Source organism: Castanea sativa, chromosome 5 (assembly GCF_040712315.1).
Source record: "Castanea sativa cultivar Marrone di Chiusa Pesio chromosome 5, ASM4071231v1".
NCBI classification, from domain to species: domain Eukaryota; kingdom Viridiplantae; phylum Streptophyta; class Magnoliopsida; order Fagales; family Fagaceae; genus Castanea; species Castanea sativa.
In genome coordinates this window covers 27286660-27311043 of record NC_134017.1, presented here as the reverse complement: position 1 = coordinate 27311043, position 24384 = coordinate 27286660, and the positions used below count along the sequence as shown (strand labels likewise).

The window sequence follows — 24384 nt, the reverse complement described above, 5'->3', positions numbered from 1 at the left end:
TATTCTGAAACACAAGGGATTCAATAAATTTTGCAGATTTGAGATTGTTGCTGACCAAGTTATTCTTGATTAGTTTGTTAGATATTGCTTTTATTGCACCTTCTACTGTGCTGCCTTTTCCAGTGCTTCCTTAGTCAGCGACTCAGTGCTTTATATGCTCAGCACTTTCAATTCAATTAGACTGTTTGACAAATGTATACCAAATATTGTATTTTACTGCTTTCTTCATCTAATGATTTTTTTTTTGGGATAAATAACGTAAGAGTTTTTTATTAAAAAATAGCCAACTCAAGTACACTGGAAATGTACTACAGTAGCAGAAATTAAGTTTCTTCATCTAATGATTTGATTCAATCCTGCCCAAACCTTGAAGTTTTCTAATTTCCTTGATGGTAATTGTAAAAAACCAGGGTCCCTTACTGTTTTTCTATTGTTGACCAACTTGTTATGGCATAAAAATGCATCTTGCATGTATGCTGCTGAACCTTTCAGGTGCTCTTAGATGAAGCCGATTTAGTTTGTTTTTGTTACACAACACTTGGTTCATGTCCAACCAGATTTCCGCAGCATACTTATTAATATGTGTATTAGCTTAGCCCTTGATGATACCTTTTTGCCTGATTTAACTTACTATTTTCCTATCAGTGCTGCAAGGAATCTCCAGCTACTATTTCAGTCAGATGAGTCTTGTTCAACTGAGTTCAATATTGGTAGATATTGATAGGACAGATGAACTTCACCTTTTATAGGTAGATGTACAATGTTATTTTTTATTAAAGGGTTAATTGTACTTTACCCACTTGTGGCTTGACCTGTTTTAAATGTGTCTATCTGTGGTTTTAAAAGTGTCACTCTACCCACTTGAGGTCACCTCCGTTAGAGTTCCGTAACCCACCTCGCTCCTTTCACCGTTAAGAACTTGAAAAATCAAAGAAAGCAAGATCTGAAAGGGGTATTTGAAAAATTATAGAAGTTGCTTATATTTTGGCTCGAGAACACTAAAGAAAAACCCTAGATTTGATATAAACTTACCAAAAAATTACTCTAATTTTGACGTCTCCAGAAGATCAAAATCCATATAAACTTATTCATTGTAAAATTCAGTGGATCTAAGTAGACAAATAAATTTGATTAGAGTCCAAGTAAACGAGAAACGAAGAAGGTTGTGGATAGACTGAACCATATACTAGTTTGTCTTCTAACCTGAAATACAGTGCCAATCTGCCTCAGTGCCTCCCCATCAGGAACTAAAGAATCTGAAAAAGCTTTTTTTTTTTTGGTTGTTGGAAAATTGGTTCAAACCTAATGTTTGGTTCGCAACAAACTTTTCCCAATCATCAAAAACCTAATTAATTCAACCAAATCCCTAAGCAGCACAACTGACAAAATTCATAAACTTTCCCAAGGGCTAATTTAGAGCAAGGGTTTGAAGATGAACATGTGCTCTATATGCGTGTTGTTTGGGTCGCAATATTGGATTTCTAAGATAGAGAAGGAATTTGTGGAGAGTGGCTTAGATCCATTTTCTATTATGTTTTATAACCAAAAAGTGTTTTTCTAATGGAAAGGGACGAGGTGGGTTACGGAAGTCTTACACAGGTGACCTTTTTTGGGTAAAGTGACACTTTTTAAATTATGGTAGACACTTTTATAATGGGCCAAATCACATGTGGGTAAAGTGTAATTAACCATTTTTTTAAAATAAGTAGGAATACTAGAACCTGAATCATGCTGTATATGTGATAGCTAGAACAGGACATTGATTTCTAATGTATATCCAACCTGAGCATATGTTGGTTGCACTAGCATAAAGTGATTGCAGAATACACACAAATTCATTAGTATTTCAAAGGCCTTTTGAATCTGTCTGATGTGATGTTACATAATCTGAACTACACATCTATCTTATGGTGGATAGTTAGAATGTAGCCAAATGCATCAATACCTTTGTTCTACTATTTGTTATGTCATTCTTTTGTTACTACCTCCGATGATTTTAGGGCCATTGGAGTCTTTCTTTTTTTTTCGCCTCAATTTCTTGTTCGTATTTTGACCCCTTGTACACTCCCTGTGTATTAAGGTGTTCCCCTTTTTTTGACATCAATAAACTTATTACTTATCAAAAACATATTTCTTGTTCGTATTTTTACTTATCAAAAAAATAAAAATATTCTTGTTGGTATTTTGTTTTTAGTTGATTAACTGAACTTCTAACATCTAAACAGGTAAAGACAGTTGAGGGAATTACTGAACTACAAATTCCACCAGGTACCCAACCTGGGGATGTGCTTGTCCTGGCAAAGAAAGGTGCACCAAAACTGAATAAACCGTCGATCCGTGGTGACCACTTATTTACAGTTAAAGTTACTATACCAAATCGTGTCAGGTATAGAGATATTTTGTTTCTTTTACTAGTTGTCATTATAACTTTGAGATGATAGTATCAACCTTTCTGCGGTTTGTGCATTCATCCCTTGTCTATTATGTATTATTTGGAATAATTCAACTTAACTAATCCTTAAAGAAAGTTAAGGAATTGGCTCTAGGGACCTTCAACTACTTGGGGATTTTAACGTTTTTGAAAAATCATGGTTTGATACTATGTTTTTAACTTTCAAGGTGTAAATTTTATGTGTTATTTTAGGTTTTTAACTTTTTCTCTAGTCATAGAAGCAGCTTGGTCTTATGTGTTTTTGATTATAACTGTGTGTGACTACTCTAACTGGAACCAATTTAGACTTGCCCAAATTAATCTTTAGACCCGACACTGCCTCAAACCAAATAAGAATCATACAGAGAATCAAAATTTGGTCTAGGTCAGCATCACAAAAGATAAGTGTCATCCGCAAACAGGAGATGAGACACAGCCAAGGATCTTCCCTCCAAGTTACCCACACTAAATCCTGACAAGCGACCTTCAAGAACTGCTTTATCCAACATCCTTCCCAGAGCTTCCATCACCAACACAAACAACAAAGGAGACAACGGATCACCTTGTCTCAAACCTCTAGAGCTACCAAAAAACCCACAAGGAGAGCCATTAATCAAGATGGAGAAGCGGACTGTAGATAGGCAAAAGGAAATCCATTGTCTCCACTTGGCTGAGAACCCACTTCTTTTTAACATTTGCAAAAGAAAATGTTAAAGAGACCTTTTGAAGAGGCAGAAATCTTTGATATTGTTCAGAGTTTTCATGGAGATAAATCTCTTGGTCCGGATGGCTTCTCAATGGCATTTTTCCAATGGCATTTTTTGGGATGTGAGCTTCTTTAGGGGTGTGCATGTTCCGGAATTAGAGGCTTTGTCAAGCCTCATGGTAACCATATACGGTTCTTCAATAAGGGGGTTTGGTGAGGATAAGATGTGTTGGATTTCTAGCAAAGATAAGGGGTTCTTGGTGAAAGATTATTATAGAATTTTAGCTAGTCCTACTATCTTTGGTTTTCCTTGAAGAAGTATTTGGAAGCAGAAGATTCCCTCTAGAGTAGCTTTCTTTGTATGGGCTGTTGCCTTAGGGAAATGCTTGATGATTGATAATTTACGAAAAAGGAAGGTGTGGATTCTGGATTGGTGTTACATGTGCAAGAGTAATGGTGAATCGGTTGACCATCTCTTCCTTCACTGTCCCATTGCTATGGTTCTATGGTCTACGGTTTTGGGCTTATTTGGTGTTTCTTGGGTTATGCCACAATCTGTTTTGGGGCTGTTAGGGTGTTGACAAGGCAGCTTTGGTCGTCATCGAAATGGTTATATATGGTCCATTGTTCCCCATGCCTTAATGTGGTGTCTTTAGAGGGAGAGAAATAGTTGTTGTTTTGAAGATTTTGAGAGATCTATTCCGGACCTCAAGCTTCTTTTTTTTAGAACTTTGTTAGATTGGTTGTTTGCTTTGCAAAACCAATCATTTCCTTCTTTTATTGATTTCCTAGATTCTTGCAATTTTTGTATTTGATTTGTTGTTCCCTTGTTCACTACCTGTGTACTAGGGTGCTTCCTTCCTTTTTGGCATCAATATATCTTATTACTTATCAAAAAAAAAAATTCTATTTATGTAATTTATATTTTTCACTCCTTTTTCTTTCCAAGTTAAAATACCAATTGACTTGACCAAGTACTTCAAAAAATTATTCATATATGCTGTAACTAGGAGCTTAAGCTGTTTCATAGAGAAAACATAATTTCAGATTTGATATATTTTTCTTTTTCTTTCTATATATGGTTTAGGGCTTCAAATATAAACCTCAGCTTATGAAATCCAAGTGACGTAGGACGGGAAACAACAAACTCTAATTTAGAACACTAGGGCAAATCTGGTATAGCTTGAAGAATTTGGGTTCGGTTTTGGTGAGGAATAAGCTAGAAAATAATAGGGATTATAGGGATTCTAAAGGGACAAGGATTAGTAGGGTTTCGGAATGAAAACAAATGTGAAAATCAAGATTTGGGTTGCTGTGAATAGTAATGTAAATAGTAACCGTGAGTAGTAAAATTAAAGAAAATAGATAAATTCTAGGAATCACACCTAGATTTCCTAGGTATCACACGTAGGGTTCCTTGACATCACACCTCGGAGAAGGTTGCATAACACAAACCATAAAAAAAAGATTCATAGCTCTTAAATTTTGAAAACATTCATTATTAATCAACTCAACAGAAAGTACTACAACTCTTTAAATAGAAGACTAATATCCCTAAAGTTGTGGTTGTGAGTTTAGAACGTATTCAAAGAAATTTTTTGTGGGGTTCCTCAGTTGAATGCTTCAAATACCTCTTGGTGGCTGGGGAAAAGGTTTGCTTACTGCGTGAGTTTGGTTTGGGAATTCAGAATTCGGTGTCGTTTAATCACGCTTTATTAGGGAAATGACTTTGGAGGTATGGTCATGAAACTACTCATTGGTGGCGGAGGGTCATAGCCATGAATTATGGGGAGGGGACGGGGGGGTGGAGTACTAGAGTTTGTAGAAGGGCTCATGGTTGTGGTTTATGGCGAAGTATTAGTGAAGGTTGGGAAAACTTTTCTAAGCATTTGTCCTTTGTGGTGGGGGATGGTTCTCGTATTCTTTTTTGGCATGATGACTGAGGACAATTCTCTTAAAACTCTTTATCCACAGTTATTTGTGTGTTCAGCAAATAAGGAAGCTTGTATTTCTTAAGTGTTAAGTCCTCCAGTTGGAGATAATGATAGAGTTTGGAGTTCAAGATTTTATAGGGAATTTAATGATTGGGAATTAGCGGCTTCCTACTCCTTCATTTCATTCAAACTCGGATTCCTAGGGTGGAGATAGTGATAGACTTTGTTGGCGACTCAATGGCAGTGAGAATTTTGACGTTCAGTCTTTCTATCATAAGATTCAAAATGGAACTCTTTCTACTTTCCCTTGGAAGGGTATTTGGAAAGTAAAGGTTCCAAAAAGGGTGGCATTCTTTATGTGTATAGCAGCTCATGGTCAAATTCTAACTCTGGATAATCTTATGCTTCGAGGTCGCACTTTGGCGAATTGTTGTTGTAATGAGAAATTTGTGGATCACTTGCTGATTTTGTGTCTAGTAGCTCATTCTTTATGGATGGATATGCTTCGGTTATTTGGGATTAATTGGGTCATGCCAGGTTTAGTTGTAGATTTATTTTTTTTGTTGGTATCATTGGCTTGGGAAACATAATTCTGACATTTGGAATTTGGTTCCGGGTTGTTTAATGTGGACTATTTGGACTGAACGTAATTGGCGTTCTTTTGAGAATATTGGAAAATCTTTGGCTCAATTGTAAGATGTATGCCATCGGACCCTTTGTAATTGGTCTCGGTGTTGGGGTTTCTCAAATTGCTCTACACTTATGGATTTTCTTTTATCTCTTAAAATAGTTTAGTGTCAGTTTTTTTTGTTTTTACTTATGTTTCCTCTTTGTTCACTATCGTGAACCTTACGTAATTTTCATGCTTTTCCTTTTTCAATAAATTTTTTTTTCTTACCTATCAAAAAAAAAAAAAAAAACTATCAAGGTGGAAGTGTTTCTATTTATCTAAAGGTGGTAGACTCACGTTATTGAAGAGTACTCTCTCAAGTCTCCCAATGTATTTTTTTTTTTTCTCTTTTTACTATTCCTAAAGCTACGGATGCTAGATTGGAAAGTATTCAGAGGAATTTTCTTTCTTTAAGGGTCTTCTGAGGCAAGTTTCAAATACCCTTTGGTAGCTTGGGAAAAAGTGTGTTTACCCATTGAATTGGGCGGTTTGGGGATAAGAAGTGAGGTGTTGTTTAATCAAACTTTATTAGAGAAATGGCTGTGGAGGTATAGTCATGAAGTTACCCATCTTTGGTGGAGAGTTATCTCCACAAAATATGGTGAGGGTCAAGGGGGGTGGTGTATTAAAGCATGCAGGAGGGCTCATGGATCTGGTCTTTGGCAAAGCATTCATGAAGGGTGGGAGAGCTTTTCTAAGCATTTGTCTTTTGTAGTGGGTGAAGGTACTCATATCCGCTTTTGGCATGATAGGTGGATTGGTGATAATACCCTAAAATTTCTCTATCCTAAGCTCTGCTTGTGTTCAGCTGACAAGGACGCTTGTAATTCTGAGGTGTTATGGCTTCTATTGGGGGTATTAGAGTTTGGGATTTAAGGTTTTATAGAGAATTTGAAGACTGGGAGCTAGTTGCATCTTATTCTCTCCTTAAGTTTATCCAATCTTGTATTCCTCGGGGTGAAATGAGTGATACTCTTTGTTGGTGGCTTAAAGGAGATGGTAAATTTGACACCCAGTCTTTCTACCAAGTCTTTCTACCATGCGATTTGGGGAACTTAGGAGCCTGTTTGGTTTACTCCTAACTCAAAACTCAATTCTCAAATCCCATTTCTCATCATTCAAACTCAATTTTCATATCTCATATCTCTATCTCTACTTTTTCCTTAACTCTATCTTATTTTTGTTTGGTTTCAAATTTGGGTGGGTTTAACTCAAAATTTTGACAAAGTGGTGGAGCTCATGTACTGTGCAGATTAGAACAGTAACATGTCTCTCTCCTCCATCTCTTTCATTTTTTTTTCCTCCTCTTTCACGAAGCCTGAAACTTTTCTCCTCCCATTTTCGGTCTCTACCACCTCCAACAATCCTCAAACCCACCAATTGCAATTCTCAAATATCCAACCCACCGCCATTGTTTTGCATCCACCACCGTACAAATCACCAAAAATCAAACCCATCCACCAACACCTTTAACATCACAACAAATTCTTTTGCATATATATATTGAAAATAAACATAAAAAGAAACAACAGAAAAAATTACCCCACAAAATCCACAACTCCAAGCCCAAAAAACACACCTTAACCCGATTAAAACGCAAATCACAACTGAAATTGAAGCCCTCTGCCATCATCGCGTGAAGAAAAAGAAGAAAAGAAACCAGAGTGCAGAAGAAAGAAAGAAAGAAAAGAAAAAAGAAAAAGAAAAAAAAAAAGAAAAAAAGAGAAGAAGATGAAAGAACCCAGCTGTGAAGAAAAGAAAAAAAAAAGATAAGAAAAAGAGAAGCAGCTGAAAGAACTCAGCTTGAAGAAGAAAAGAAAGAAAGAAAAGAGAAGAGAAAAGAGGAGAGGGAGAGCAGAAATATCAGTACGGTGGAGAGAAAAAGTGAAGAAGAAAAAGATGCTTGAGCACGAGGTCTTGAGTGTTTGACCGTGGGTCCCATAGAGTCACAATATTTACCATTATGCCACTAAAACTCAGTTTTCAACTTCTGAAAACACCAATTTGGTGTTTTAAGTTTTCATCACTCATTCAAAATTTGAGTTTGAGTGGTGAAAACAACATTAGGAAATCAAGCCAAACGAAACTAATTGTGTGGGTCCCACATTTTTTGATAACTCAATTATGAGTTTTGGATCATATCACTCAAAACACCCCTAAACCAAACAAGCCCTAGGATTCTTTGTTTACTTGGAAGGGTGTTTGGAAACCAAAGGTTCCTAAGTGAGTGGCTTTCTTTTTGTGGACAACGGCTCATGGTCGGATTCTTACTTTGGATAATCTCATGCTTAGGGGTTGCTCTTTGGCAAATCGATGTTGTATGTGTCGTTGTGATGGGGAGTCGGTGGACCACCTTCTTCTTCATTGTCCTGTTACATACCTTATGGACTTTTATGCTTCAGACCTTCAATATTCATTGTGTTATGCCAGGATTGGTGGCGGGATTGCTATTTTGTTATTATTATTTTTTTTTGATAAGTAATATGTTTATTGATATCAAAAAAAGGAAATATCCTAGTACACAGGGAGTGTACAAGGGTTAAACAATCAAGAATAAAAATTACAAGAATCTAAGAAATCAAGAAAAGATAAAAATGATTGGTTCCGCAAAGTAGCCAACCAATCTATTAAGGTTCTAAAGAAAAATAGCTTCAAGTCTGAGATTGATCTCTCCTTATCTTCAAAGCACCTGCTATTTCTCTCTCCAAAGACACCACAATAAGCAATGTGGAACAATCATCCATATATATTCATTTCGATGACAACCAAATCTACATTGCCAACATGCTAAAAGCCCCACTACAGATTGTGGCATAACCCAGCTTACTCCAAACAATCCAAACACCATTGCCCACATATCCATTGCAACCGGACAATGGAGAAAAAAGATGATCAACCAATTTACTATTGCACTTGCACATGTAGCACCAATCCAATATCCAAACCTTCCTCTTTCATAAATTGTCAATCGTTAAGCACTTCCCCAAAGTAGTAGTCCAAACAAAGAAAGCAACTCGAGAAGGAATTTTTTGTTTCCAAATACTTTTCCAAGGAAAGCAACAGTCATTAGAGCCCACTAAGAGACTATAATAATCCTTAACCAAGAAGCCCTTCTCTCTATCAAGTTTCCAGCACATCTTATCCTCGCCAAACTCTTTCACCGAAGCACCATAAATGGTATCCATGAAACTGGCCAATGCCTCTGATTCCCGAGCATGCACACCCCTAAAGAAACTTACATCCCAAAAAAGAACTCCATTATCAAGCTTCATAAGCTTTGCCACACTAGCCTCCTTGTCTCGGCAAAATCTATACAATTTCGGATAGCTAACTGCAAGGGAAGTCTCACCACACCAATGGTCTTGCCAGAATTTCACCCTTGACCTATCCCCAATATCATATAGAATGTGGCGGGAAAAAGAAGGCCATCCCCGACTAATATTTTTCCACAAGCACACACCATATGGACCATTAACAGGCCTAGTACACCAGCCACCCCATTCACAGCCATATTTCACCTCTATTACTTGCCTCCAAAGGGCAGTCCTCTCCATCCCAAATCTCCATAGCCACTTTCCAAGCAAAGCTTCATAAAAGGTCTTATCTTCCTTATCCCCAAGCCACTCGAAGCAATGGGTCTGCAGATAGTAGCCCATTTAACTAAATGGAATTTTGGTTCATCTCCAATGCCACCCCATAAGAAATTTCTCTGTAGTTTCTCAATTCGGTTAGCCACAGTTGCAGGAATAGGGAATAGATATAGAAAATAAGTAGGTAAATTAGATAGAGTGCTTTTAATTAAAGTGACTCTACTCCCTTGGATAAGTACAGACGTTTCCATCTTGCTAATCTCCGTTATATCTTCTGACTTGCCCAAATTTATCTTTAGACCAGAAACTGCCTCAAACCAAATGAGGATCATACGGAGAAACAAGACCTGATCCAAATCAGCACCACAAAAAATCAAAGTGTCGTCCGCAAAGAGAAGATGAGACACCGCCAATGATCTTCCCTCTACACAACCCACACTAAAGCCTGACATGTGACCATCATGGACAACCTTATCCAACATCCTCCCAAGGGCTTCCATAACTAGTACAAACAACAAAGGGGATAATGGGCCACCTTGTCTCAACCCCCTGGAACTCTCAAAAAACCCACAAGGTGAGCCATTTATCATAATAGAGAAACGAACTGTAAATATACAAAAGAAAATCCACTACCGCCATTTAGCAGAGAACCCACCCTTTTCTAATAACTGCATAAGAAATCCCCAGTTTACATGATCAAAGGCCTTCTCAACGTCTAATTTGCAAAGTAGTCTTGGCAAATCATATTTTAATCTACTGTCAATGGCTTGGGAATCATACTTCAAATATTTGAAATTTGATTACAAGTTGCTTGCTTAATGTGGATTGCTTGTTAAGAACGAAATCGTTGTTCCTTTGAGGACACTGAGAAGACTTTGGAAGAGTTAAAAGTTTTATGCCAGCGTAGTCTTTTTGAGTGGTCTCGTTGTTGGGGTTTTCTTATTGTTCTTCTATCTTTGAGTTTATGCTTTCTTTTAGATTAGTTTCCTGGTTTCCCTCTTATTTGTTGTTTGGTTTATCCTTTTCTTGTTGTTCATCATCATGAACAACTTGTTTTTTTACTTTCTATTTTCATTAATAATATTTCTTTGATTACCTATCAAAAAAAACTAGGATTTCTTAAAACCCTAATAAGATTTGGACTTGGACTTTATTACTAACCCAAACAAAATAACCAAGTTTAAAATAAAACTAAAGTAAGATCCAATAGACTATAAGCACAGCCCATCCTATCCTAGAACATTTGGAAATTATAAAATTGCTCTTGATACCTAAAATCAAATAAAATATAGGAAATTTGTCTTCTCAGTGTTCTCATTGCCTCTTGCATCATTCTCCCTTGGTGGGAGAAAACTCGACCTCGAGTTTTAAAGTGTTGAAGTAAAAAGAATTTAGGTTTCTTGAAGTGCATCATTGACATTGAAAAAACACGTTGAATTTGAATTTCTTTTTGTTTCTTCATTTGTGGTAGCAATGATAATAATGATACACCCACCAATTCAATTGACCCATTAAACTTTTCAAGAATGAGAAAATCAATATCTTGAAAAGTTGGTGTTGGCAATAGAACCCTACTTTGGCAAGCAACATGAACTTGGGAATAAAATGCTTTGAGTGTTACAGTCTTCACTTCTGCCTTGTAATTTTGATCTTCCCTTTCAATTTCAACTACTTCATCAACAGTTTCCATCTCTTTCGATTCTTGTTGCATTACTTTTAGCTTCCGTTGATCACTTGCATCTATCTTCAACTCAGCATCTCCTATGTTGCTAACTAGACAACTTGTACCTTTGACAAAGTCAATAGAGTATTCATGCATAGGACATAAGGGTTTTGATAAATCTTTGAAAGAAAAGTTGGTGCAATCTTTGGAAAAATCTGCTGGAATTTGAGGCACTTCTATAGGCTGGTCAGGTTTTATTTAGGTAGCTTCTGTTGCTACACCAGAATTTTTAGCTTCTAGATCTTTTCCTTCAATAACTTTTGGCTTTGATACCAAACTGACGTAGGACAAGGGGGCACAACAAACTTTGATTTAGAACACCAGGGCAAATCTGGTATAGCTTGGGTTTTGAAGAATTAGGGTTAGGTTTTGGTGGGGAATAAGCTAGAAAATAATAGGGATTATAGAGATTCCAAAGGGACAAGAATTAGTAGGGTCTTGGAATGAAAACAAATGTGAAAATCAAGATTTGGATTGCTGTGAATAGTGTTGTGAACAGTAATCATGAATAGTAAAATTAAAGAAAATAGATAAATTCTAAGAATTACACCTAGACTTCCTAAGCATCACACGTAGGGTTCCCTGGCATCATACCTCGTAGAAGGTTGCATCACACAAACCATAAAAGAAAGCTTAGCTCTTAAATTTTGAAAACATTCATTATTAATCAACTCAATAGAAAGTACTATAACTCTTTAAATAGAGGACTAATACCTAATCCTAGTTGAACTAGGATTTCTTAAAACCCTAATAAGACTTAGACTTGGACTCCTTGGGCTTTATTACTAAACCCAAACAACATAACCAAGCTTAAAATAAAACTGAAGTAAGACCCAATAGACTATAAGCACAGCCCATCCTAGAATATTAGGAAATTATAAAATTTCCCTTGATACATAAAATAAAATAAAATATAGGAAATCTTTCTTCTTACTGCCTCCTGCATCACCAAGCCTTGCTGGAAATTTTAGATTCTCATCTGTATCTCTTGGCCTTGGGCCCAAGTATCTTTTGGGTTGTCCATCAATTTGTAGTTGTTTGAACCCCAACCCTCATCATTATGTTAGACAACCAGAGTGTCTTGACCCAAATTAAGATACATGTTTAGCCCTTCATCATTATGGCTGCTAGTGCCAAGAGTAATTAAAAAAAACTAGTATAATCTTTTCCAATTTCTTTTGATAAATTAGAAAAATTCCTCCTTTTCAGTTGACTGAATTTGAGCTCATTTTCTAAATTTATATTCTTCCACTTTTTGCCCATATTTGCAGTGCCAAGGAGCGTGAATTGCTTGAAGAACTTGCGTTGATGAAGAGCACTACCAGCAGCCGTTCACGAATTCGTCCTAAAACTCAGTCACCACGTAAGTATTTGCATTTGTAATTTGTGAGTGAATTTTTTTTTTGGTCCCTTTTTGTATCCAACAGTACTCTCTCAAGTGCTAAATATATGTGCTTAGCGCCTTAAGTTCAGTATTATATTTTACTTCTGCAGTTAAAAGTAGAGAATATCAGGAGGAAAATGTTGCAGAGAAAAAGGAAGAATCAGTAGAACAAAATGATGTATGGAATAAGTTAAAAGAGTTTGCTGGGTAATAATCCTCTCTCTCTCTCTCTCTTTCTCTCTCTCTCTCACACACACACACACACACACAAACACACTGTTTTACACAATTTATTTACTTAATCTTAACGAGTGTTACCACTACTTACTATGATCCTATACCAGGAATTAACTTCATCTGTTACCGTCCTTGAGGTATTCTATTTTAATATTTGGGACTATGTCCGCAAATTTCATTTGTTACAACTTGGAAGCCTTTTTTTTCTTTTCTTTTTTCTTGAAGGGATCGGTTCCAATTTATCTTCCTCCCCACAACAAATATTTGTAGCATATATGTCATCCAATAATTGAGCCATAATGTCCAATCATGCAACGCTTGATGAATAGAGGATTCGAATAAAAGCAACAATTTCTGTTCTCTAGATAAACCACTACCTGAACATCTCCATTCCTAGCAACGAAGAAAAGGTTAGGAAATCTCTCCTTGAGAGTAATCTCACCATCCTACAGATAATGTAAAAAAAAAATGTTAGAACCATCGCCTACAACATATATGATAAAGTGCGAGAAGTTGTCACTTAGTCTTCTAATCTAATGTCCTTAATCTCATCAGAACAGCAGCTCTCCAAGTAGTTGATGTAAGACAAATTGGGGAATTTGTTTATGTGCAGCCGTGGTGGGTGGGTTTAGGATGATGAGAATTTGTGGATCTGGGTTTAGAATCTTTTTAGAAAATTGGTTAGGGCCTGTTTGGTAGAGTGTTTGGGTTTTTGTTTCCAAAATAATGTGAAAATTGTGGTTTAAAAAGCGTAGTGTAACACATTTTTTGAGTACTCATATTACAAAAAAATGTGTTTAGTAATTTGTTTCTATAAATTTTTTTAAAACTAAAAATACAAAATTAGGTGTTTTGTATGAGTATGTATTTTTAAGAAAAAGTGTGTAACTTTTATGACATAAACAGTAGATTAACTATTATTTATACAAAGAGAGAGAAAACTCCCTCCCATAAAACCAAGTTTTCCCTCTAAGCTCTCCACTCTCAAACTCTCTCCCATTCATAGCTCTTTTTCTCTCTATCAAAATCCTAACTCCATTAGCTGCCACAAGCAGCCACCTCCGAGGTGGCTCCCCCCTCTCTCTACCTGGTTCTCTCAAGCTCCGATGACCCGATCTCCATGGCTCCACCAATCAGCCACTGTGAGCCACAATGGGGGTGGCTTTACCCAGTGCTCTCTCTACTACTTTCTCTTTTATTTATAGCCAAGATTTCTATTCTTTTTGGGTTTGGTTTCATTTTTGATTGATTTGGAGACTGGACAGAGAGGAAGCTCTCTATCCTCCCAGTTTTTCCTAGATCTGTGCAATGGGGGCTGGATCAGTGATGTATGAGGCATGGAGTTTGGATCTCTGCAATGGAGGTCATGTAGGTTGATATTTGGCAATGTGGTTGTGTTCCTCTGCCTTTTGTGGAATTTTTGCTGTGAGAGAATGAAATTGAGAAGTGAGAGAGGTCTGTTGCTATGGGATGAGAGTCTGAGAGAAGAGATGAAAAGAGAGAAGGAGAGATCATGAATGAAAATGCCAAAAAAAAAAAAAATCTGTTAGGTACTGTCTCCATAAACTCAGTTTGTGTTGGTCCCACAGTTTTTACATTATTTAGAACAATGCCACCCAAAACTGTTACTTGAACATTGAAAACTACTCGAGAGTTCTCTAAATAGGTGATTTAGATCACCTAAAGTGAGAACTGTTGAATACTGTTATTTGAGTTCCCTTACCAAACATGTAACTTAAAAATGGAACCCTTGTTTTTCAGCATTTGAATCACACAAACCAGTTTTCAAGTGCTGCTACCAAATGGGCCCTTAGGGTTCAAAAGAGGAAGGATTTGATTCCTGAATAAACAAATAAAACATAAAACCTAGTTAACTACCATGGAACCTTATTCTTGGGCTTTGCCTTAATGTTATACTTTCAAAGAGGATATTGCTTCTCCAATCACACTTGAAGTGTGTTTGGTTGGGAGGGGGAGGGGGATGATTTTGGTGGAGCTTGGGTGTTTTCTTCCTCTGTCCACCATTTGGGGTGATATTGGAATCTCTCTGAATTGGGGAGAAAATTGGGGAAGGAGAGTGGCTTAGATGAGAATTTACCCATCTGCCTATCCTGTCCTGTTAGGCGTTGGTTCCTTTTTCTTTGGCTTACAAACTATATTTTTTTAATGTAATAGATGCATGAGAGTAAACTTATACAAATTACATTTTCTATCTTCTAATTTTCTTTTAATCTAAACAAATAAAATTTTCCATCTCTCCACTTTTCAATTCGCCCAACTAAATACACTAGGGAAAACTAAATTTTTTCTATCCCTTCACTTTTCCATTCCCTCATCAAGCCACCATTTTCTATCCCTCCAACCAAACAAAGCCTAAATCTAACACCCTCCTCCATAATGCATTTTCTTCTATCCCATAGCGTCACAATCATTTCCTAGCAAAGGTTGATAAAATAAAACATAGCTATTTAATCCCCAATCCTCCATTGCAAATTGGATTGCAACAGACATTCCAAGTGGAATTTGAATTCCTCTCCCATTTTACCCTAGATATTTTTCCAACCTTTTTGCCACTCCTACAGGCAATCAGAATTAAGATAAGAAATACGTTGAAAGGCTAGAAAGATGTACTTTTAGATTAGAGTGAGTCTACCGACTCTTCTGGCCAGTCAATCTCTTGTGTATGCTCTCTATAGTGGAATACCAAATGTGCCATGCCTTGAAGTGAGCTCCCAAAAGAAAGTTATTGGAGGAGATGAGACACAGCATCTGAGATTACTTGCCAACTCATCAGCATTCATTACCTCTCCAACTGGAGGAATATGCAGCCATTTTGAATTTTAATCCTTCAAACGTACAGGATTTTGTGGGGTTCATCTGAGCCTCTATTTTATGCTGAAAATTGCTAGCAAAGGGCTTGAATGTGGCACAAGTATTTAGCTCTGTTTTGGGTTTACTTTTTTAGGCTAGCATAGCTTCTCTATGAGGCCCATATTTCCCCCTATAACCTCGTTTGAGTTTGTGAGCCCCTTTTAACATTTTGGGCTTTTCAGATTACAATCAATTTACTATTAATGTTGAGACCATTGAGACTCTACTGCCCAGAGACTCACCAAGACCTAATTGCTGTTTTATGTTACCGAGCTACTGAAATTCAAGAACTTTCTGAAAAAAGTCCTTGCAAACAACCTCCCCATAATTTTCCTCAATGGTCCTTACTGAAGGGACCAGGAAAAGATATTATGTATACCAACATCACTATATCTTACTAGTGAATCTATACACTTACATAAGTGTGGCATGCTGTTACCTTTCTGCACTAATCGTTACACTTTTGTCTCTCTCTCTCATGCTTGTGTTTTTGTATTCAATAGGCTTCTTCCTATGGATTAATTCTGTCTTCATCATTATAGTATATAGTATTAATTAAAAGTTGCGGAACATGCAGGTCTGTTGCAAATGGAGCTCTAAGATGGCTGAAAGACAATCTCTAGTCTTGATACATCTTATTAGGTATGGTCCAAACTCACTGACACTTGTCTTGTGAACCAACCAAGTTGGGCTCATTTTTGTACCTCCCAAAGAACCATCCAGTTATTTGCTCCATATCTTATCAAAACATATCCGCATTGTACAACAGAGATAAAATTTCACTCTAGTGGATATTCTTTTATTGGTTTTACTTGTAATTTTTTGTTATTTGGAAAATTAATAAGAATTGGATCTGTATCTTATGAGTTGGTTAGGGTAGCAGAATCTAGGAAATGAAGTTCAAAATTGAAAGTACATGTTCTAATTCATTTGGAATTCAGTGTCAATCTAAGCAGGATCCTCTTGCATCAGTTAAGGTTATTTCTTTTATAATAAATATATTGTTGGAAATGCAGACTTTTATATTTAACAAAATACAGGCTTGATGTCTTATTTCAAATCAATAACTCACAATTGGTTGAATAGGAGTTTGTCTTCTTCCTGTGTACTGTTCGCCCTTAATGTTCAAAAGATTTTATGGACAGCTCTTCATAGAAACCTCCATTTGCGAAGTTGGGGTTTCTCTTTCTTAAATCAAAGTTTATGGATTATTACTGACCTCTCTCTTGGCTAGATTACAAGTTGAATTTTGGAGGTCTAAAAGGAACGGAAAAGTACAGTGCATGGAAATTTGTCTAAATGTAAACCGGTCCATCTTCAATATATCTCTGATAAGTGATCTTCTGATTTCTTGAATCTGCAGACTGCACTAGCTATATTCTAGCACAACTAAAAATTTTAGGGAGGAAGAATTTCCCCCCTATATTTAATTGGACTTGTTTTGTGTGTTTGACCGTCGGTGTTATGTTAGGTTTCTGTAAACAGTTTATTATTAGTTGTTTTGTTTCATTAAGTCGAGGGTTTTTAAAAATAAAATGTATGATATCCGATAGTTAAAAAGAAATAACGATCTATGTGGTGCACCCTGCCCATCCTGTTTTATAATTCATAGAGTGAAGGAAAATCTTTGGGATTTCTTTCTGGCTGCTAGCAAAATTTAGGGTAATTGTGATTCATAGACGCCGAAACTGTTTTTATTGTTACCAAAGAAAAATTGTTTTTATTGAGGTGGCTCTGTTTGTTTATTACAGACGTGTACAATTATCCAGTGAGGAAACACACATCACTGGCCAGTGGCCACCATATGAAATCACCAAGGTAGTTTCAAAATGGGTTTTATACTCTTACATCCGTTTTTTCACGTCCATTATTTTACATTCTTTTTCATTTGGTAAAATGTGGATATTTTTAAAATGCGAAAATTTTTGTATTAATTGTGGATATTAATGTTAAATAGTGGATATAAACAAATGTGAAAGGATATTTCCCCTTTCAAAATAACAAATCATAACACAATGGAAACCTACCCAAAGAACAAAACATCACTAGCCTGTCTATTATGCGTTAAGTTCATGGTCATATCCGAAAGGAACTTATCCTGCAATTTTAAACTTCAGTTATAGTAAGTACCGCATCAAAGATGTCGAAATGTAAAGATTTTGCAAAGGATGGTTAGTATATCTCTAAATATATAAAATATATTACGAGACAACTATCAGACCTGTTTGCATTTTTCTGGCAAGCTTATTAGATTTGTGGTTTGGTTGTCAAATTGTTAGCTTTAACTAACTAAGGAAATATGCACTATTTTGATCCCCCAATCTAAACCTCAAGAGACCCCTGATTTTTGTCTGAAGAAAGCTTATTCTACTATACTACTTGATTGATACAAATGGAGTGATTCCCTTTTAGCTACTTGCTGCTCTTCAACCCCAGGATTATTTAATAAGTTGACTTGAGTAGCATCCAATTGGGCCTTGACAGATTTAAACCTTTTGAGCTAAACCCCCAAACTAGAGTGGTTGAACTCTTTGAGCTTGGGTTTCAACAACAATTTTCATAAAAGAATGAACATGAAAGTGCCAATACCCTTTGATTCCATACCTAAGCCATAACTTGTAGGAAGCCCTCCTGATCGTTCGAAAAATTAAAGAACTTGAATGGATTAGGGTCAAATTCAATATTTGAGGCAAAAGAAATGGAGAAGGCAGCATGATCCAATACACCAGGAGGAAGAAATTCAACCAAGGTTTTAGGGTGAGCAATGAGCCAATTTAGATCAAACAAAGCTTTATCCATCTTGCTAAAAATCTACCCACATCTATTATTACTTCTAGTAAAAAAAGTTTCAACATATGGATTATCAAACATATCATCATCTAGGATCCACTTAGCAAGTTCAGCCTCAAGGCTAGCATTACCATGGCCCTTAAACCTTTCATTGGTCTCCTTTAGGACCCGTTTGGATGGAGGGGGAGGAGAGGGAGTAGAGTAGAGTTAGTTGACAAGTGACTAATTTTGGGCTAAATCTACTTTATTCTCTCTCTCTCTCTCCAAATGAACTATTAAAACATTTTATTAAGAAATATCAAATGTAAAAGGGACTTATTCATCGTCCTACTCCATGTCAAGAAGGAAGATGAGAAAGAGAAACAGGATTGGAGGAAGCCCAACAAGCAAAGTTTTTTTTTTTTTTTTTTGGGAAAATTATGAACAAAATTAATGGCTTCTTTATGCATAATAATAATAGACTAACATTGAAACTGATTCAAACAAACTTGATATCTATCACGATGATGTTCATAGCCCAATTAATCTTTCGGCCTTGTTTTGTAATTGCACAGAAAAACTATAGTGACCAGATGCTAGCTACAATGAGCAGCAGTGCTGGCGAGTCATTGAGTCTGCAACTCGTTGAGGTTGAGAAACTGGGTTGAGATTGATCTTTCTCTCACACCAGTTGTCTCCTCTTCTTCTTCTTCTTCTTCAATAGATTTCATTTATAATGTCTTTATTTATGTCCTTAGATCAAACCAACATCTATCCTATAATTTGACTTATATGAATGATCATATGGCTAATTCATATCAATGAAAATGGTGAAAATATTTAAATTTTTACTTGCAAGCTATATAATCATGGTTTTAAAAATAGGATGGTCACTTCAAGCATTGCATGTTAAAAGGTATTAAATCAATGCTAGGGTAAAAGTCAAAGTAATATAGTGCGCGTTTGTTTCAGCTTTTAGAAGCCAAAATACGCTTTTTGAGGCCAAAAATATAAATTAAGCATTTAGTAATGGTTTCAAAAAGTGCTTTCTCAAAAAAGTTGCATTTTGAAATACAAAAACGTTATCGTGTGGATAGTTTGTTTCAGCTTTTAGAAGCCAAAATGCGCTTTTTGAGGCCAAAAATATAAATTAAGCATTTAGTAATGGTTTCAAAAAGTGCTTTCTCAAAAAAGTTGCATTTTGAAATACAAAGGATGAAACGTTATCGTGTGGATAGTTAGGGATACTTTTGCAAAAGCTAAAACACTTTAATAAATATTAAAGTTGGAATGTTCACTTAAAAGTTTTGAGAGGATGACTAACGTTAGGGACCCAAGTCTTCAATAGACAATTGCAAAACCATTATCCAAATAGGAATATTGTCTAAATGCAAGCTTCCCATTTGCAAACATAGTCTTCACTTCCTAAGGAAAAAAGGTTTGATTAGCCATATACCAGAGCCTAGAGTTAAAGTTAAACATTGCATCTCTGGCTTGAATGGAATCAAGCTTGAAAAGAAAGAAACCCTTTTCAAAAGTGAAGGCTTCCAAAGAACTTCAGCCAAGCAAGAAGACCAGTTCACTTCTTTTTCAATAACCTCCTTAGAACATCTCCAATAGAGTAGGTAAAGCCAAAATATAGAGAATGAAACCGGAAAAAAGAGGAAAAGAGAGCTCCAACGGTCTCTCTAAAACTCAATTTTTTTTTTGCTCATGAACAGTAGCTCATCAAGTTTGATAGGTCACTGTAGATTATAATTGAATTTTTTTCATTAAAAAATTTCAGCACTTAATATTTTATCACTTCTTTCTCTTTCTTCTTTGATTTGTTTTTGGGTCTTACACTCTCTCTCTTTGTTTCTTCTCACAAAACAATTCTTGCTCTCATAAAACTGATTTAATTTAAACAACAAATTAGTCAAATTTTGCTAGAGCGACATTATTTTTTACTAAATTAACATGGTTTAAATAGATATTTAATTTGACAATGTTGTACTGATTTAATCTTGCTATTCTTTTACTAGGGGAAAGTAGTCCAAATGCAAACTAGAATTCCCTTCTTGTAGAAATAAAAATTAATTTCCTATCTTAACATTCCTTTCTTGCCAAAGCTTTTACCCTGAAACAAAGCTTACCCACATTCCTAATTCAATCCGCCCAAGTTTTTCAAAAGTGAAGGAAATTCCGTGTAACCGTATCTTTTTTATCTTTCAATGTCAGGTTGAATCAAAGTAGCTTCACATTAATCTAGATGTTGTCTTTACAGTGTAACTTTAACCTCTCCCTCAAAATCATATTCCAAGCCAAAAGAAGAAAAAACAAAATGTTCTCTACTTAGTTCGCTACTAGTGCTCTTTACTTGCAACAACTCTCTCTCTCTCTCTCTCTCTCATTTTGCAACCTAGACGTATCTTTATGTGTCATTTTTGTTGAAATGACAAAACTTAGATACAGTACCTTATATGTTGTTTCATAGATTTCGTTCTTTAGATTTAAAAATGTTATTTAACTAAAAAATAAACTTTCATCCCATGAGAAAAAATCCAAACGGCAAAATCTTAAAAGCATTACTTAAGGAATAACATCTAAGTACTGTACTTAAATTTTGCTCCTATTGGAATATCCAGCCAATTAACTCTCTCAAATAAGGGATGAGTTCTAGTTTCGCTAGGTTTAACTTCTCAAATTTTACACCCTTTTAAACTGTTGATTCCATTGGATCTAATGTATTCAACAGTTCAAGGCATTATTATGGAGAGAGGGAGAGAGAGTACATTGTCAAGCTGTCCAATGCAAATAGATATTTCATCAATAAATAATATCTTTATCTATGTCTTTAGATGAGACCATGAATGAAATTGATGGAGCGACATTATTTTTTACTAAATTAACATGGTTTAAAAAATAGAATGGTCACTTGAAGCATTGCAAACCAAGAAGGTAAATAATAAATTAAAATATGAATGCATCACCTATAGTCTATATCTAATCCTTTCCAAATTAAAGTAATATATGCATGCGCGTGCGCACACAAACTTTTATGAAACGTCGAGGAGGAGGGTATCATCCAAATTTGTTTTCAAGTAACAGTCACATAGGCTACCTACAAGTTGAGAACCTCCAGTGTGTGTACATATTGGTAACATCACTCTCAACAGGGAATTTGGAATCTAGCACACATCAATTCAATCCTAAGATGACATGATTACTGAACTCAATCACCTCTTGCAAGTTTTAATTCTAGCTAGTCTTTGGTAACTTTCAAGGGCAAAATTGATTGCAGGGACATTTCTTTTTAGAAAATTGACTTTAGAAAATGGTTCATGTTATTCCACTCTTGCAAGAAAGAATATGTAATAGAAGGATATTATATACAAGATTCTGTTCTTAGCTTCAGCTCTCTGCGCGACTTTGTTTGATCAGAAGAAAAACAGCTACAATGACGGGAGTTGATATCATAATCAGAGCCTGTACGATGTTGGGTCTGGTTATCTCTGGAAAAACTACACTTCCATACTTGATTATTGCTGCACCCACAACTGAACCAGCTACCAATTTCCAAAAATATTCCCAATCTTCCTGCTTACACCAAGGAAAGTAGTAGTAATTAGACTATGTGAAAGGGTAAACCATCATAGAATAAAAGGTTTATAATACAGTCCGTTGAACCTGCTTTAAAGTTAGGATGACAGATTAATCAACCAGTCTTGGCATCAACGGTCCCTTCTTCTGTATACATTCAAGACTAGACTTGAGAATTTTACTGCATATGTATATTAACCAAAATTGGTTCATGCAACAAGAGATTCTAGGTTTTACTCTTCCTTAATAGGAGATCACCAAAAAACTTTGACAAACCTTAAAACTACAAATCTTCGATTACTATTTGTATCATATTCATTATATTGTATTACCAAGTATTTTTGGCAAGCTCTAATATGACCACTTTATGAGCAAAACCAAACCCCTCTAGAGCCCAAACCTCCATTTCTTCCACTCAATGTCCTTGCTTTGCTCTTCTAAGAGAGCTATTTATCAGTACAATACTCCAATCGATCTACAAACAATAAGTCTACATCATAAGAATTAGTATTGTCTCATAAGGGATGCAAGATTTCTCGAGGAGAAAGAAGTGTAGCGATATCCCTTGGAACTGCCCAGATCCCATGATTGAATAAAAAGTTGGATCTACATTGGATCTTCCTTTCGAATAGAGATAGAAGTTGGTCATGCATATGAATGAAACTTTAGCTACCAACATGGTTATATTGTGTAAATACATCCAAAGACTGCATAATTGAATTTACTTGTTCTGTGGGTTTGAGATCCTCAGCCTGTTGTGACTACCTTAATCATGTAAACCCTCCTTTATGTGGCTATGTTTCTGTTACTGTTTCAGTTTTCCTAATCAATATTAAGTTCTTTAAGAGTATTATTAGCAACTATCACCATAGTTTTCAAAAGGTCACACAGGATCAAAACAAACTTATCTTTCTTGTGTTGCATTCTTAAACATGGATGAAATGCAAAAGCATGCTAGCAAACAAACTGTTGGTTTCCCCACCACCTCCATCTGAACTTAAAATTCCAATCCTCTTGATCTAACCAATGAAAGCCTTGAGGTGTTATTAGTTTGTGAAAGATACTTGATCAAGGAAAATTATGCATTCAGGCTTTTGGATGATATATGTATCATTGTTATTCTGTATGTAGCAGCCTCACCAAATAAGTTCTAACTTCAAGACATAACTCATTCGTGTGGACTGTGGACGATGAAGAAAAATTTTCAACTCTGGTTAAGACAAGGGAAATGATTGGTGAAGTTGAACCTGATTGGGGGAAAAAGGTAGTTACTACTGTCTTCAACAATTCCATCAGATTAGCACTTATCCTATCATCCAATAGAGGAAGCAGTAAACATAGATAACCAGAGTTTTAATAAAACTTTTGGACAATATAGATATCCAAATAAAAGCTAAATGTATCACAAGTCGGGCCACATTTTATGTCTACACATGCTCTTTAATTGGACTCAAAACTCAAAACTCAAAAGACACGCACCTCTTGACATGTATCTAAAGTTCATATCTTCTCTAATTCAGCAATTTGCTAACAAAAATTGTAGTACTGACTATGGAATACAAGCGTTTTTCGATATCCAAATCATTAGCTACAATGGACCCGAACCGAACAAACTTGGTGACCTTAACACATATCATTCTAATTAACCTCAAATTTGTAGAAATATGTCACAAACCCATTATAAGTAGAATATATATTATGCAAGAATTATTCTTAAAATTCACAAACAAATTAGTAAAAGTATGGGCTATGCAAAAATAAAAATAAAAAAAGATCTTTTGGCCAAATATGAAGTTACCCACAAAAGAAAAATGGTAAATTTGAAATGTATATAGAAATATATATGAGAGAAAGAGAGTAACCTGGGATGTGAAAGCACCGGTTTTGTCATTGATGTTTGGGTTCTCTGTTTCTTCATCTCTTTGAGGGTCGAGAGCTCGGATGGGAATCGTGCTTTTGACCCTTGTCCTTGAGAAGTGAACTGGGTTCTCTACGAAGAACTTGATTGTACTGGTTCTCTTTGCTGTAGGGACGAAATGGCGGTAATGGGACATGGAGTAGCAGAGCTTACGAGCTCCTCCGCTCGCTGTGGCAGATGCTGCCATTATCTGGACAATTGTGTGGAACTGTGTATCTGAATCAGATAGGTGTAAAAGCAGTTGCATAAATTTATGTTTATTTTAGAACTTACATTTACTATTTTACCTTATTTTTTTTCAAAACACCCATCTGATTATCTATTTTAAATTATATATTATTAAAACATCAATTTTTTTTTAATTATTACCTTATTTTTTTCCGCACACAACAGCCACGTCCTTTTGTAAACACAAAATTTTCAATAGTAGAAAATCAAACCATTAAAAAAAGTGTTCCACAAATATCAAAATTTTCAATAATAGAAAATCAAACAATCAAAAAAAGTGTTCTACAAATATAGTTTTGTATTAATCAAGTAGCAAGCACAATCTCTGTTTTGAATCTTTT

General features: G+C 35.7%; 2 protein-coding genes across 4 annotated transcripts in view; one reads left to right on the top strand and one right to left on the bottom strand.

Annotated features, from left to right (window-relative positions):
• The window catches only part of LOC142636400 (uncharacterized), a 33714-nt gene extending 17187 nt beyond the window's left edge, over nt 1-16527 (top strand). For 2 of the 3 annotated variants that reach the window (XM_075810611.1, XM_075810610.1), the window contains exons 8-11: nt 2226-2386; nt 12326-12417; nt 12549-12645; nt 16124-16527. In XM_075810611.1, coding sequence (XP_075666726.1) covers nt 2226-2386; nt 12326-12417; nt 12549-12645; nt 16124-16169 — 396 coding nt within the window. In that variant the 3' untranslated portion in view covers nt 16170-16527. Of the gene's footprint in view, nt 1-2225; nt 2387-12325; nt 12418-12548; nt 12646-12782; nt 12813-16123 lie in introns of all 3 variants that reach the window. The other variant, XM_075810612.1, reaches the window with a different exon arrangement.
• Nucleotides 16528-21319: 4792 nt separating this feature from the next.
• LOC142634389 (uncharacterized) lies at nt 21320-24042 on the bottom strand. Its single transcript, XM_075808680.1, has 2 exons — nt 23760-24042; nt 21320-21894 (listed from the first exon to the last, which is right to left on the bottom strand). The coding sequence occupies exons 1-2, from the start codon at nt 24000-24002 to the stop codon at nt 21709-21711; spliced, it is 429 nt and encodes a 142-aa protein (XP_075664795.1). The 5' UTR covers nt 24003-24042; the 3' UTR covers nt 21320-21708.
• Nucleotides 24043-24384: the final 342 nt, after the last annotated feature.